The sequence below is a fragment of the Marmota monax genome, unplaced genomic scaffold (assembly GCF_021218885.2).
Source record: "Marmota monax isolate L192 unplaced genomic scaffold, Marmota_monax_Labrador192_F-V1.1 WCK01_AAM20220418_F8-fsc00043, whole genome shotgun sequence".
NCBI classification, from domain to species: domain Eukaryota; kingdom Metazoa; phylum Chordata; class Mammalia; order Rodentia; family Sciuridae; genus Marmota; species Marmota monax.
The window spans coordinates 1,909,751-1,927,346 of NW_026691982.1; the positions used below are offsets into that span (position 1 = coordinate 1,909,751).

The window sequence follows — 17,596 nt, forward strand, 5'->3', positions numbered from 1 at the left end:
AAGGGAAGCATTCTCTTTTCCAAAGCTCTTCACTATATAAACATCCAGAAAAAGGCAACCAGTATTTCTACCTGGAAGATGTGCAGAAACATGAGAGACCTATGGAGCATTATCTCCTGACACAGTTGACTTTTTTTTTTTTTTTTCCTGGTATTGGGGATTGAATTCAGGAGCACTCAAAACACTGAGTCACATCTCCAGCCCTTTTTTGTATTTATTTAGAGGCAGGATCTCACTGAGTTGCTTAGTGCCTAGCTAAGTTGCTGAGGCTGGCTTTAAACTTACCATTCTCCTGTCTCAGCCTCCCGAGCTACTGGAATTACAGACCACAGTTCACTATTGATGGGCATTTAAATTGTGTCTGATCTTTTACTCTTATTAACATTGTTGCAAAGAACTATCTTTATATTTCATTTCTTACAAGTGGGATTGTGTGTGTATATGTATTTGTACAATATATTTCAAAAACTAGAATTGCTGGATCCAGAGGTATATACTTTAATTTTGACAAAGATTGCCTAATTGCCAGCCATTGGAATTGTACTTACTGAATTCCACTACTGATTTGAAAGTGCCTGTTTTCTCATTTGACACTAATACAACAGGGTAACATCTATCTTCGTGATACCATTTTCATGAATTGATATTATTCAACTTAATCTCTTTTGTGTTTATCTGAAAATCACTCTTTTTTTGAATGCCCCTGAAAAAATTATACTTGCTAATGTTTTTTGAGTCTAACTCAGTGTACTCATTATCTCGTTTTGTCTTTGTTAACAGATTGAGAACCTTAGATTCTATTGAAATTTTTATTGTTTATTTTTACATTAAGAATATAAAATTTTTTTTTAGAGCTATTCTGATATTATGTGTTTCACAGAATCCAGAGGAAGAGTGTCCACCAAGAGATGACTTCAGTGATGCAGACCAACTTAGAGTGGGTAATGATGGCATTTTCATGCTGGCATTTTTCAGTAAGTGACCTTTCCAGACTTTTTTTTTTAATAAAAATATTTGTTAGCTGTATGTATGTATAACAGTGAAGAAAATAAATTATTATTAGCATGTATTTACCTCATTTGAAATACAAATTGTTCTAGAGAGGACTAGAGTGAATATAAGTCCTAGAATTTATTAAACATTTATTGGATAATTACGCATTGCATTCATGATGCTAGATGTTGACTGCATAAAGATATATAAGCTAATTTAAACTAAAGAAGATTTTATAAGAGAAATGCATTTAAATGTTCATTCAGTGCTGTAGGAATGTATAGAATGAAACTGTAAAATATATTTTGGGGAAGAAGACTTCATTTGAGTGGTCTAAAGCCAAAATAAGGGTTGGAAAGGGGGATATTCTGGGCAGCCAGAACAATATCACTGGAGGCACAAAGGTATGAAATTAAGTTTAAGTTTTCTTTGGGGGTAATGATGCATAATTAGAAGATTAGAAGAATAGTGTATTTTTTTTAACATCTTACAAAATTCTTAAATTAATGTTTGACTTATAGATTTAAACTCCATGAGGGATGTTTGTTATTTCAGTTCCTGAGAATAGCATGTGGTAAAATCATTGACTAATTTTAATACCTTCAATAAACTGCTTTAATAGTTAAAACGAATAGTAGAAACCCAATATTTATTTAAGCAAATTTGTTAGACAATGATAGGGTTAATTTAACTACCTATTTAAATGATCAGGTTTTCATACCTTCTTAGAGAGAATGCTGATTAAATTCATTTTAGCTCTAAGGTTTATTTGGTGGTAAAACCAAGAAATAGTTTACTTATTTAAAGAGCCATGTTCAACTTAAAAAAAAAAAAAAATCTTCATGTGTTCAGTTACTTTTGAGTCTAGAAATTCACTTTAACCTTTTCCATTTTGAAATGGTTTCTTGCTTCCCTTTCTTTATTTCATCTGCTAAGAAGAGACATTGGTGGTGGGAGAAGGGCAGGCAGCTATAACTTTTTCTTCAAATTTTCTAAATTATATTTAGTTTACTGGCTAATATATATGTGAAATTTAAATCACAAATTGATTCTAGTTGCAATTCTTAGATACAATAGAAAGAATATGAACTTTAGTTACAAATATCTGATGTTTTGTACTATTGATCTGGTGAACTTTAGGTTATTTATTTATTTAAATTTTTCTATTTTTTGTGGTGTTGGGGATTGAATCAGGGCTTTGTACATTCAAGATAAGCACTCTACCAACTGAGCTATATCCCCAGCCCTGAACTTTAGTTTTTAACTTAACTTTAGTTTTGGACTTTTAATTCACCCATACTCTTTCATATTAATAACAAACTTTGTGTATATTTTGTTTACAAAATAGTAGTTTAAACATTAATTCGAAATCTTATTAAATCATTAAGTTTATTATACTATTTGTGATATGAATACTTGTTTCTCAGGAATAAAAATATTATTATTTAACTATCTATTTTGAATCAGAGCTTGGTTCTTATTTATCTATTTCTGCATTTCTCTTAACTCTATATCATCTTCTTTTTATTTTTTTAAATTTAAAAATATTTCACTGATATAAATACTGTAAATATATGGTAACAAATACGTTGGGTGACTTTATTTTTGTTCAGCAAGAGTAATTAATATAAATACACATATATAGATTTAATATAAATAATCTGACTTTTACTAAATTTTTACTAAATCATTTTTCTATGGCTTGTTTTATTTTTTTTGTGATATTTTGGATTAAACCTGGGGCCTGGTTTAATCCCTGCCCTGGTAGGCAAGTACTTTACCACAGAGTTACAACCTCAGCCCCCCCCCCCCCCTTTTTAAATATGTATTTTTTAATTGTTGATGGACCTTTATTTTATTCATTATATATGGTTCCAAGAATTGAACCCAGTGCTTCACACATGCTAGTCAACTGCTCTACCACTGAGCCACAACCCCAGCCCCCAACCTCAGCCCTTTTTTAGTTTTGAGACATGAGTTGCCAAGACTCTATTTGAGTTTGTAATTCTTCTGCCTCAGCCTTCCTACAGCTTACATTTTTTATACTTCTTATTCTGTAAATATTTCACAAATGTTATAAGAATGATTTTTTTTTTTTTTAATCTTCATTTCCTGATAAAATTTTTTCCTGGTAGACTAGGCCTAGAGCTTGCATTGATAAAAGCATGGATTTATTTGTAATTACTACCATCTAGTGGTTATTCTTCAAATTGCAACTTGTTGTATTTTCCATGCTTAAACTAATAGCTACTGTTGGTAAAAAGATCTAGAAGTAGGTTTTTCTTTAATGGGTTTGTAATTTGAGCATTTCAGATTGTATTTGTACAAATAAAATAAGTGAAAAATCAGTAAGAATATTTTAGTTAAACCTTTTGTAGGGTACATTCTTGCCTTATTTATTTTTGACATCTGTGTTTCAGTCTCTTATCTCATATAACTAAAGAAGGTTTACACTTAAGGGCTGGGGTTGTGGCTCAGAAGTAGAACGTTTGCTTATCAGCATGTGTGAGGAACTGGGTTTGATTCTCAGTACTACATACAAATAAATATAAATAAAGGTCTGTTGACAACTAAATATAAATATATATGTATATAAAAATAAATTTTTAAAAGTAAACTTTACACTTAAACTTGGCAATGTAATTACATGTTCTTGTTCAGAAAATGTAAAGGAAAAATACATATATTCCATGATAATGTTTTTGCTTCTTCATCCTTTTAAGTATTACCACAAGTGCTTCATATACATGTCTAAACTGAATATCTCTGGTCTTATTTTTTTTTTTAATTTAGAGAGAGAGAGAGAGAGAGAGAGAGAGAGAGAGAGAATTTTTTAGTATTTATTTTTTAGTTTTCGGTGGACACCACATCTTTATTTTACTTTTATGTGGTGCTGAGGATTGAACCCAGCGCCCTGCGCATGCCAGACCAGCGCGCTACCGTTTGACCCACATCCCTACCCACTCTGGTCTTATTTTTAATAAAAATTTTTAAAGAATGAAATAAAATCCAACTGATTGTCAGTTAAACTCAAGAAATTATAATTGACAGGTCAGTGGAAATGACCTTGAACTCTGTACTTTAACATATAATAGATTCTCTTTGGCTGTATTTAGATAATTTTTCTTGCAGGGTTCAGCTGTTTGTACCATGTATGTGAGTATTAACATGATGTGCTGTAATTAATCACCTGAGTCATTCCAGTTTTAGATTTGAGGGAAACATAACTAAAGAAAAATTAAGTTATTTGTAACTTTAAAAAGAACCAAGAGTGTTTTGAAGTGTTAATTCTGACTTAAATGAAATTGTCTTCCAAAGTAGCGATATCATTTTATATTCTAACTAGGCAGTAAAAGAGAGTTCCTGTTGCTTTATATCTTCACCAGCAATTGATAGACTATTATTTTTTATTTTTAACTTTTGACACTCTAATACGTATGTAATATTATCTAATTATGGTTTTAATTTGCATTTTTCTAATGATTATGATGTTGAGTATCTTTATTCTGTAAACTCTTTTGAGGATGGACATAACACTTAGAAGTGAAAAGTTACAGTTCTCAAAGGGGTTACATGGACACCACACACATTGGAAAAACAGTACTTTGGTGACTTGCTCTGTCAATGTAATGCTATAGTTTAATTTAGCTTTTAGATGAGGTTATATATTGTAAATGAATCCAGAAAAGGAACACCTAAGAATTATAACTATACTTTAAGAAGCCCATAAAATATTTGTGAAGTACTAAGTTTTATTGTTTTACCTTTGAAAAAAGGCCAGTTTTGTTGGTTGATTGCTTATACTCAGTTTTTTGGGTTGGAACTACATGAGTACTACATTGTGGTCTGTTTTTTGGTTGGTTAAAAATGTAGTTTTACCCACTGATAATAAGCTTTAAGGAATTGATTCTTGTTGACCTGATTCTTATTGACCAGGAAACCAAATTTACCCATTTGTTCATGTATACATTTGCAAAAGGTAAATTACAGTCTACAAAGATGGTTCAGTTGGTAGAGAAATGAAAACTCTTGTTACCTTTGAGCAGTGTCATATTGTTAGTATTATATATATGTTAATTTGTTTTTAAATTATAATCTTTAAAAAACTGTTTCTGTTGCTTTTAGTGGCATTTATTTTCAACTGGCTTGGATTTTGCTTATCCTTCTGTATCACCAACACCATAGCTGGAAGGTATGGTGCTATCTGTGGATTTGGACTTTCATTGATCAAGTGGATCCTTATTGTCAGGGTGAGTGTCTTGATAGCCTAAACCTTTACTATTTCTAAAATAAAAAGATATGAAATTTTCTGTATAGTTCGTAAGTGCTCACTTTTTGCACATGAATTCAATAAATTAAAGGTTTCTACTTTTATATATAATTATTATAGTGATCTCTTTAGTGTGAACATTTTATAAGTTTATATGAGAGGCTGCTAATTGTTAGTATAGGAGAACTTTGAAATCAGAAAAATTTAAGCTCACATCTCGTGTATTCTCACATTAAGTTAATTAATTGTTCTTCTGAGTATTAGTTTCTTTGAAATAGGTCAATAATATCTGCTTCACAGAATTTTTATAAAGTATGGTAAATAGAGTAGGTTGTTCATTTACTGCACAAATGTGTGTGCTTAGTAAGAGGTGGCTACTACTACTGTGGTCCAGTGCAAGCATGCCTATGATCAGATGAAAATAAGAATTTGTGTTGTTTAGCAAATTACAATAAACTGAAATATCTTTTTTTTTTTTTTGTAACATTCAGAGCTCAGAAGTAAAGGCCTATGAAATAAATGGCTATAGGAACTCATCTTTTTTCCTTATATTCATTCTAAGTCTCTTATTTTTCTGCTGTTTCTTGAAATCACCATCTGCCTGCTTCTCATCCTTTATAAGATGGTTTTCAGAGAGAGAGTGAAACATCCTTTTTTTTTTTTCTCCATCACAACAACTTTCCTAGTCCCTGTAAAAATTAAATAGGCATTAGTACCATTAACACAATCATCCCTTGGCTCTTTACCTTTGCCTCTTGAAGTTTCCTTTTGGGCTTCTTTTTACAAATGTTTTTTTTCCTAGATTTTAAAGGATAAGGCCTAGGAGAATGATCAAAGTGCTTTAAGTATTTAAGAGATGCTGACATTTAAAACCTATGATTCTTCTGAAAACATTAGAAGAATTTAACTTATTTGATTAGAAACCGATATTGAAGTAAATGTGACTTATATAATTTATATATTTTAATTTACTAATTGTATAACAGAACTTAAAAGTATATGGGTAGCTTTTCAGAAGATTAAAATGATGAATAAATAAAGCCACTTTGATCATTCTCCTAGGCCTTATCCTTTTCTCAACTTGCCTCAAGTTGATTAATTGCTAGTATCATTTATGTGCATAAGGAAGAAGTTACCCATTATTTATAACCTATTCCTTTAGCATATTACAGCCTAATTCTCTCCTAGAATGAGAGTTGAAGAAGGGTTGGATGTTAAGAAAAGGGTTAGCCAGTAGTCAAAGCTGGTTAATGTGATAAGATGGGGAACCTAAAACCGAAGCCTGGAGTTTCTCACAGTTTTGTGAGTATAATGCCAGTTATATATCTTAATTCATAAGATGTCTACCAAATCAAGTTTAACTACCAGGACTCTTTAGTTTCCCTTTAAAATATGTTTGCTTGAGTTAAGGCTAATATTAAGCTGTTAGTGTTGAGAACTGATAGAAGAATTTTAAACAATCCTTTGTATAAAATAATAATAGCTACCATTCATTGACCATGTTCCAGGTATAATTTGATAACACCAAATTCTTGAACCCCATCTATATCACTAATGCTGGTGATGATCCAGCAATTTTGTTGACGATGAAACTAAATGCAAAAGAGTGATAATTTGCTCAAGGTCACACAGTTTATACATGGATTAGAATTTACTTTGTTCTCAATTCAATGCCTGTCTTCCTAATTCTGTGCTGCCTTTGTTACACTGTACTTATTGAAATGCGTCAAGCAATAAATTCCTTTTGGAGTTTAGTGTAGAGAGGTTTTCTCCAAAAAGTTTGGTATGTCCCTTTATTAGATGATAAGTATTTGATAAATCATATTGTTGCCTTCTTTTTCATTTCTGATCTGCCATGAATCTCAGATTTTGTATAAATATATTTAGCCCAGAATTTTATTACTTCTGCCTAAGGCTTTTGATTTTTTTTTTGTTTATTTAACCATGCATGGGTTCTATTAAAAATAAGTTCTTTTTGAAAGTGGGACATAACAAAATACTGGTGTTTTAGTATAATAGCATCAGACAAATTCTTAATGTTGATAAGTTGGTTTTTAAAATTTGATTTCTGTAGCCTGTGGTTGGCCAGTCAACATGATTGATTTATTAACTAAACAGAAAAAAAAAAAAAAACAAAAAACAAACCCAACTTGGCTCAACTCTATGATACCATCTCAGTATTCTAAAACATTTTATTTTTAAATTCAGTAATGAGTCTAAAGCTTCTTTATCCTTTTTACATAATGAGTCTTCCTCTTGACTTCAAGGTGAAGGTAATTATATTCTTAATTTTGGGGTAAATAACTCTATGCTAGATATTTTTGGATAGGAATGACTCTTTTCTTGATTTCCTGGTTGCATCTTGTTTGGGTACCATGTACAAAAAGTTAAAAATGTATTGTTTTGGTTCCTTATTTTTTTTTTATGACCTCTTAAAGTCTCTATGAGAACCTTTTATTTCTAATCATTAACACTTAATTAAAAAGCATTCTGCAGTTCTATTTTATAAGCTGCAATCTTCCAGTTTTCAAGTTCTTTATTATATATTTTTAAAATGTTTGGGAGTATGTGGGATTTGCATTTTTAATAGTACTTGAAATTTTTACTCTTTGGAATTTCTGACTCTAAGAATTAGTGTATAGTTTATTTATTAGTTGAAAATGATTCCAGAGAAAATACTTAGAAAACTTTTAAAAAGAGATAACCTTTAGTTGATCTGCTTCCCAAATAGCGATTTTATTTATTTATTTATTTATTTATTTATTTATTAGACCTTTATTTTATTTACGTATGGTGCTGAAGATTGAACCCAGGACTTCACACGTGCTACGCAAACACTCTGCTACTGAGCTACCATCTCAGCCCATGACATTATTTATAATTCGTATTTTGGTTATTACCAAAACTATTGGATTTTTAAGATTTCATGCAAATCTCTAGAAAATATTTGAGCACAAATGTGCATTTAATTCAATAATAATAATAACCTGTAGAAATAATGTAATAAAACAAGTTAATTTTTAATAGTTTTAAGGTAGGTTATATGAAACATTTAAAATACAATTATTCAGGGCATTGTTGATGCTAAAATGATAGGGAAGGAATAAGGAAGAATTATCAGAAGTAACTCTGAAGAAAATTAGATCTATATTTTTAAACCTTTTAAAAGTATTGAAATATGGTGGCTAGAGTCTAATCAAGGAAAAGATACCTGTGTTCTGTACCATCAAACCTACCTTCCATCTGCCTGTTCATATTCCCACATATAAAACTATCTGCCATGGCCACCAATAGGAACTGTTGAAATGCCCCTTCAAGGTTCATTTAGCTGTTTTCAGCTCACTGATGAGAACTGAACGCTACCCTATTTAGTTTGAAAATAAAAAGACTCCAATGAGTTGGGGGTCTTTATGTGCTTAGTATTTTGGGCAGTGATTAACAGTAGGGGGCATACAGAAGGTCAAAAGCTCTTGTTTTTAGAGGCCACCAGAACATCCCCATCTGATAATGTAGCTTTTGGTGTTAATATCTAAAGCAGTGGGTTGCTGTAGTGTGTTTGGGATGGTAGTTGTGGCTTTGAGAGATTGTAAAAAAAAGGACTGACATGTAAATGCTTTAATGAGAAAATTCTTGAGTCAGATATATAGCATTTACTTTTCTTTTTTTGTAAGTAGTTCAACTGTTTTTTGTTAATAAAGTTAGTAACAGAAGTCAGTTTGTTTTTGCATAAGAGATTTTTTTCATGTAATTATCAATAAGTGTTTTTTCATTATTTTTCTTTCTGTTTTTAAGGTAAATTATTTCAGGTAAATTATTCTGAATTTGAGTGTAATCTACAATTTTGTAATTCAAGTATGCAAATATGACTAATATATTTATGTTCACTCTCTAGTTTTCTGATTATTTTACTGGATATTTCAATGGACAGTATTGGCTTTGGTGGATATTTCTTGTGCTTGGTAAGTTTATTATTAATGCACTTCAGTTAAACTAATTTTAGTTTAACTCTGATATTCTAACATTACAAGATGGAAATAAATTTTTAACAAACTTTTCTGCTGTATAATTCTCATTCAAATACTTAGCTTTTCAATTAATTTTATATGGAGGCTATCAATATGAAGAATAAGTGGTTTGAATAACTGAATTTTACACAAAATTTGAAAATCCCAACATGATTGTCACCAGTATTTATCTTGCAAAATAAACATGCATAATTTATTTTAATGATATTAGGAAATTTGAGAGTAGGATAGTTTGGGTGTTTTATGCATTCTTTTATTTTTGGATCATGGAAACATGGTTTATACTTTTGAAATGTGCCCTGCATTAATCATGAATCAGCCAGGCATATGGAAAAGTTTCAGCCTAATGATCACAGTATTTCTGTTGGGTTTTCTTCTTATATGGCATGTCTTTTCATTAATATTGGTCAGCTTTATGGATTTCAGTTTTATATATATGGTAACTAAGTTAATCTTAAAATTACATTATGCTTTTAATCCATAGTTCAAACTGGTATGAATAAGCTTTGTTTCTACCAAAAAAATAATTTTGCTAGAATGATAATAGCATTTCAGTAGGTGGCAGTCTTCTCTTTGAGTTTTTATTTAGCCATGCTATCAAATCTGTAGGATTTTTTTTTTTTGGAAACAGACTCTTGGTGGTCAGTTTCTCTGACAATCAGTGGAATTATTTTATTGTCATGACTGTGTTGAGAAGTTAGACATGTATGAGGGTTAAGCCAATTTTACATTGTTTACTATATTCTGACTTCCTGAATTTTTTGTTCTTTATTATTTAACCATAATTGTTTATATGTACATTATTAAGATATTAAAGGAAATTTTAGGAGAATAACTGTGGGGCAGAATAGAATACAGAGAACAATTCCAGTTCCACATCAGAGCCATAATCTAGCATTTATTTAGGGAGTTTGGAAATTTAATTGAGTATTTCTTCTCCTTTTTTCCTCCACTTTATTACAGATAAGCTTTTTTGTTAATGTGTTGATTACTGTTTTTTTAGTTGGGGTACAAATTTATTTTTGGATTTTATGTTTTGAATTTACAGATAACTCTTTCTCTTGGTGAGGAAAGTTATACACACATATATTTTGTGTATTTGTTATTTTACCTACCATTTTCTGATTATAAATTTATAAAATATATCTCTAAAAATTATATGCTAAAATATTTTAAAGACTTTTAATAATACTGGCAGTGCTTTTATACTTATACTTTTCATCTGAAGCTTTGAACATTTCACAGGCATTGCTTTTTTAATTGTTAAAAATATCTTTGCTATAAATTAGTATTTATCAAAATACTGTTTTACAAAGGAGAAAAACTGAGGTAGAAATCTCATGTCTAATAATCCAAGAAATTACTAGAGTGACTGCCTCTCAACCTTTCTTTCTTGACTCTTCTTAATTTTTGTTATATATTAGTTTTTAATTATTACTTAAAGAACTTATAATTAAAAAATATACAGGGGCTGGGGATGTGGCTCAAGCAGTAGTGCACTCGCCTGGCATGCGTGCGGCCCGGGTTCGATCCTCAGCACCACATACAAATCAAAGATATTGTGTCCGCCGAAAACTAAAAAATAAATATTAAAAAAAAAATTCTCTCCCTCCTTCCCCCCCTCTCTTTTAAAAAAAATATATACACATATAATAAATTTATCTTCAAATGTATATATTACAGATGATATGGGCACTTGATATTGCTTGATAGTATTGTTTTTTTCCCTACAGTTATTTACCAACTAAATGCATAGGTTCTCCTTTGAATGCTTCATATAAAAACAACATGTCTTGGTTTACACAGTCGTTATATTAATTGATAAATTTGCTATAAAATTAGATTTCTCATTGAATCAGTTTAAGTGCAACAGGAAATTTTGCTGTTTAAAGAAATCACTTAGCAGGTGTATGTTTTTTATGTAATTCTGGATTGTCATAGCTGGATTTGCATTACTTCAGTTTTGGTACATTAAAGCTTACCAAACTGAAAGAATATAGATGGCAGAAAAATTTCATTATCTTTCCTCATGGTGGAGTTATCATTAATGTAAAACATAATATAAAATAAATGGAACCCTGAAGATTAACTTCCCTGAACCAAAAGAGTCTTATTTATAATTGTCTATTTTATATTTATGAGGCCCCTTTATGCTTAATAACATAATATATATGAATTATTTCAATCTTCCCAGGCCTGCTTCTTTTCTTCAGAGGATTTGTTAATTATCTAAAAGTCAGAAACATGTCTGAAAGTATGGCAGCAGCTCATAGAACAAGATATTTCTTCCTATTATAGAGGTAAGGAATATAAATATAGTGACCTTGTTATTTCTTTTCTATACTCACATTTACTAGATACATATTAAATGCTTAACGTGTACTTATAATTTTTTACTCAAAGTTAGCATAGCTAATACATTTTATACTGTCAGCAGCTTAATGAAACTTTATAAGTTATAGATTTTTTAAGGTACCTTTGATTTTCAAAATTGAATTTCATAAATTTTAATTTTTAAATACATAATGAATAAACAAAAACTTTAAATCACATACTTTTTAAACTTCTTTTTAAAGATTGTTCATAGATTGTGTTTGAAGTGACCATCAGCACAAAACTTGCATACCTGAAAAACAAAATCTGACACACTGAAGTGTTGGGCATTTTGCATAAAACAAAAGTGAAATCTACATAAATGTCTGGTGAATAAAAAAGACTAAATCTGAGATAAAAAAGCAGTTTGTCATGCAGGCGTTTTAACAATCTGGAATGATGCAAGTAGTTCTGTTATTGTTTTCTTAACATGTATCATTTTGTATTAAAATGAAGGCTATTACGAATAAATGGGAGTATAAAACAATAAGCAGAGGCTGTCTTACTCTTACTAGTTATCCAGTGTGTTTCTGGACACTGATATGTAGCCATAGCATTTATTTGTTGTACAGCCAGGAATATGTACATATATAAATACCTTTTATCTGAATTCTCTATTTTGAAATCAAGTGCCAAAATACTTCGTATCTATAAATTCTTTAAACTTTTAAAAAAAGTATTTGAACTCATAAACAAAATATCTGCTGAAACATTTAATTTCTGATTGAAAGGACTATAAGGATAAAGTGTTTCAGGGTTGCTGTAACCAAGTAAATATTCTCTATTTGAGGGTTCTGCTTCAGTTTATTTTACCAGTCATGGATTGAAAAAGAAAAATTGCATCTATACCGAACATGTGCAGACTTTTCCCTCTTGTCATTATTCCCTAAACAACGTAGTACAACAACTATTTACATAGCATTTCAATTGTATTAGGTATTATATGTAATCTAGAGATGATTTAAAGTTTATGGGAGGATGTGTGTAGGTTATATGCAAATACTGTGCCATTTTATGTAAGGTACTTAAGCAGCTAAGAAGTTTGGTATCCAAGGGGGGGCTGGTCCTGGAACCAATCCCCTGTGGATATATAGGGAGGATTTTAGTTTTTTAATAAATGTATATTTTTAATTGTAGATGGACACAATACCTTTATTTTTAAATTTTTTATGTTGTGTTGTGGATTGAACCCAGTGCCTCCCACGTGCTGGGCAATCATGCTATCACTGAGCTACAGCCCCAGCCCTGTTTTTATTGTTTGTTTGTTTATTTATTTATTTATTTATTTATTTATGTATGTATGTATGTGTTGCTGAGGATAGAACCCAGTGCCTCACACATACTAGGCAAGTCCTCTACCACTAAGCCACAACCACAGCTCCTGTTTTTTTTTTTTTTTTTTTTTTTTAAATTTATGTGGTTTGTGATTTGGTTGCTTAACTTTTATTTATAACTTACATGGGTCATGCATAAGCATGTATACTTTCCTTATTTCTGCCAAAGACGATAATGTATTTCTGGATCATATTAAAGTATCACTTTAAGTGTTTCATTAAAGTTCCTGCATCACCTGCCCACAGAGGTATTATATTTTCTTTTTAATTAGTAAAATGTTTTTGTAAACAAGACATTGAGAATTTGTCAGTATTAAGATAAAAAGGCAAAGTTCACTAATCTGTTTTGTGAGTAGTGAAATTAGTCTTAAATATATTTTCTTGATGATGCCTATAGAAGAATTATACTTTAGAATATATTCTGAAATAGTCTGTTATCTTTATCCAAAGAACATTATATATTTGATGTAATGCTGCTGTAAAATGAGTTTTTATTGTACTGTGATTTAGATAAAGTACAACTTAATACATTTTAAGACTAATTCTTTCTTTATCTCTAGACTGCATCAGCCCAACATTCCTTTCTTATACCAATGTGAAATTTTCAGATCATCTATAAACCTACAACTTTAATAGGATAGAAGACTACTGATAATAGAAGAAAAATTAGTGAAGAAAAGATGGAGCTTCAAAATTGAATGGCAGGGTGGTTTATGCTTAAAAGCCATTTCTGTTCATTCTTTAATTATTTATATTTCATTTGTTTTGCACACTTGCATTTGTGCCCATTTAAAGATTTGCATATCCTTGAAAGAAACCATAAAGTTGTAGTGGTAAAGTCTACTCATATTTGGTTAATCAGTGTTTGATGAAATTGAAAGAGTTGAGTGATACACAGTCTTCCAGCATGTAAATGCCATTGACTTTTGACTTGACCATTAGTATAATGAAAATAAAATCATTAACCATGTCAAATGCTTTAGTTTCTGGCTCTTAGATTCATCTAGTAATTCTACACATCAAAAACTTTGTTATATATAACGTTCATTAAATCCTGAAGAGCTGATTAAGAAAGGATTTGTTAGATTTTTGAACATATTTGAACATATTATTATTTAGGAAAATTCTTTCTGTAAATAACCATTTTCATAATTACTTTTTACATTTTTTTCTTAGAAATTATGTCTAGATATGTTTTCATTAATTTTAAATTAAGCGAACTAAACATATATAGAAATTTGGGTGTTAAAGATAGAATTTGTTTTCTGGCAAGTCTTAAGAAAAGTGAGATTTACGAACTGTCCTTTATAAGAAAATAAAATGTTTAAGGTACATAAATAGTTTTAGGGATTTTCAAATGAGAAGCTTGTTTATTAGGATTACACATCTTAGAGATTCTTGCAGGAACAGAGTGTAGCAAATATATAAATTTTAAGCCAATTTTAAAAATTAATTTTTCAAATAAGATATTCTCATTTACATTTGTCTTTTTTAAAGCCAATAAAAGTATCTTTCAATATCACTGTAATAATCTTTCTTCAGATATTTAATTTGTTAAGCTTAGTAAATAAAATCTTGTTTTATTAATAGCTCCTTGCTTTAAGATTACAGGTTTAATTTGTAAAAAAAAATATATATATAACCGGAATTGAGATATGCAAAATACCTATTTTCAAATTATGGAAAATTATCTGTGGAATATAGAGTATGTATGTGTGATGAGAGTGTGTAACTATTACTGCAACTGGAATCTGCTGTACATTCACAAGCTACTACATTTTGCACCTTGCAAATCATTTTATTTCTCATCTATTTTTCTTTTAAGTTAGTTATATCTTTGCTTTTGAATGCCAACATTAAAAAGGATGGGAATTATATTATCCTTAAACATAAAAATCATTTAATATAGCTATGTAAAACATAAAATTGATCACTTATTAGACGCTACTACTAAAAGATACACCTGATTGTTCAGGGACATTTTCCATTTCTGGAAAAAAATGCTTTATTAATCTCTTTTGTATTTCTCTGTATTTTCTAATTTTTTTTATTGTCTTTGATAAATAAAACATACACTTTTGTTTGCTAATTGAGCCTCCTACATTTTTTTTCCCTCATTCATTTTATTCTGCTGCAATAGGCTTTTTATTGTTGATTAAAGTACCTGTGTTATACCTCTTAAAGTAAAACAATAGCATGGGGTAAACAAAATATTTAATTTAGTTGTCCAATTTGGAAATTAAAATTAGAATGTACCAGTAACATATACAGATTCCCATTGGATTTCTTCATATCTTCTGTTCATTTCCCACAGACCTATACTTTGTTCTTTTAATAATTTTTAAATGAAATTAAACTTTGACATATGGTAGTTTTCAATTATCAGGAAGCTCAGCTATCAAACATCAATTTATTAAAATTTCATTTTATTTTTTATGATATTTATACTTGTTTTCTGAAGTATCACTATTAATCCAGTATTAAAACTTCACTTTTTGTTTGATTTCCTCTTCTAAATTTGTTAAGGTTCATGTATGCATGTTATATCATCCTCTGTAATTGACATAATTCAGTGGTAGCCTTTAATTTCATCATCCAAGCAGAGGCATCAAAATATTCTTTTCCAAAACTTAATATTCCCTTCCAGATTTATTCAAATACTGCATACCTTCCTTCATTTCCTGTGAGCTTGAGCTTAAATAACTGTTATGTTTGGGGAACACATGACCGCCTTTGCACTCTGCCTTAAAGATTGAAAATCGGTACTCTTATTAGAGTGTCTAAACATTTTTTGAATGCATATGAAATGTGGCTTGGAAGTTAATGCAAAAATGTTTAAAATTATTTCTATCATTTGATTAAGCTAGTAATTGCTAGGATAATCCATTTTTATGTAGTTATGCTATTAACTATTTTAAGGCAAAATACATTTTTCTATATAGTGTATTCAGGATATTTTAGAAATTTAAAATTAAAACAAATCCTATTTACACTGTTAAAATGAAAATATCTGTTACTAGAAAAAAATACTAATTTGCAGCCTTTTATTTTGAGCCTATAAAGTATATGTCATTTTAGACATGCCTTTAATTTTCATACATTTTAACCTGCTAAAATGATAATCACAATATTTTTAAACTTCTCATAACAGAAAAAGTGGAGTCCAGAATATCCAATTGGAGAAAAAAATCAGGGTTTTTATTTATTTAATAGATTTTTTTCCAACTGTTTCAAAAAGCACAAAAGTATTTACAGTGAATCTAATACTGTACTTAACTATGTATTTTAAGTTTGCTCAGAACAATCCTGGTTATTCCCGTTTTCTTGGCTTAAATAGTGCCTCCTCTTCTCTCAAAAGTGTCCTAATTTGGAGAAAAAAATTATATGATCATCCTAAATATATTTGTTCACTGTACTGGGAAGTGACTACCTTAATTTACTACCCTTTGAGAGAAGGAACTGGGGTAGGAACAGGAACCAGTTGTTAGAATCTTTCTAAGCCATTTGTTTGGCCTGTAAAAAAAGCATAGTTTTTTGTTTTGTTTTTTAAATAGAAGTTATTGTATTTGAATGACTTCAACTTATGGTAAATAGTGAACAGTGGCTTTTATGTTTTTTTTTAACTGCTGTTAAATGTTATTTTAATCATTTATTATTTAATTCAAATAGTCATATGAAATATTAGTATATTATTTTTTAAAACCTCATTCTTGAAAAAGTTCAACTGTTGGTTGATAATGTGCCATTCATTATTATAGGAATGTCATTGCCCATATATAAACATGCTGGCATGTATTTTATTTGTTAATAAAGTTATAGATGTGGAAATGTGAACCTGTGATGCATCCTTTTAAAAGCAATTTAAGATTTAAAATATACTATCACCACTTTGGTCTAACGTACATGACAAAACATTAAGATTTGAGATAAAAATGACTGTGGCGTAGAATTAGGTTAGAAGGTGCAATATCATTTAACTTTACAGTCATTTGTTAGGAGAAAGATTGCAGTTTAATTTTAGTAAATGCAAAAAGAAAAATCATTTTTTTTAACCTTTGTTTATTTATTTTTATATGGCGCTGAGGATCAAACTCAGTACCTCATACGTGTGAGGCAAGCGCTCTGCCACTGAGCCACAATCCCAGCCCAAAAAATCAACTTTTTGACAATTTGTGTTCAGTTCTACATTGCAAAAGATAGCGGTCATCATAGATGAGACTTGTTTATAGGCTTGTTTTTTTTGGTACATGATCCAATGTGCAAAAATTTCAAGTTATTAAGAAAAATAGAAAAAGCCACCTTATTTCACACTTTTTAAAAATTAAAAATGTTTATTTTGAACTCCACACATTTGTTTGCGTTACTTTTTTGATGTTCTCAGCTTAGAATTCATTTTGTTTTGCTTTGAGAGGTTGAACTATTGGCTTCTAAAAGACCCACCAGATTTTAATGAAAACTTTTAAAACTTCAAATCCTATAACTAAATAACAACGAGATGGGGGTGTGACCCCATTAATAATTGAGGTTATTGCAAACCAAAATCATATGCAGTTCACAAAATCTTAGAGGTGTTTTCCTATCTCTTCATGCTTGCAAAGAAC

The 17,596-nt window shown here is 29.8% G+C and overlaps 1 protein-coding gene across 1 annotated transcript in view; it reads left to right on the forward strand.

The window, feature by feature from the left end:
* Ndfip2 (Nedd4 family interacting protein 2) overlaps positions 1 to 16,829 on the forward strand; it is a 60,253-nt gene extending 43,424 nt beyond the window's left edge. The window contains exons 4-8 of the mRNA XM_046447319.1: positions 881 to 974; positions 5,119 to 5,243; positions 9,156 to 9,222; positions 11,483 to 11,588; positions 13,556 to 16,829. Coding sequence (XP_046303275.1) covers positions 881 to 974; positions 5,119 to 5,243; positions 9,156 to 9,222; positions 11,483 to 11,586 — 390 coding nt within the window. The 3' untranslated portion in view covers positions 11,587 to 11,588; positions 13,556 to 16,829. The remainder of the gene's footprint in view (positions 1 to 880; positions 975 to 5,118; positions 5,244 to 9,155; positions 9,223 to 11,482; positions 11,589 to 13,555) is intronic.
* Positions 16,830 to 17,596: the final 767 nt, after the last annotated feature.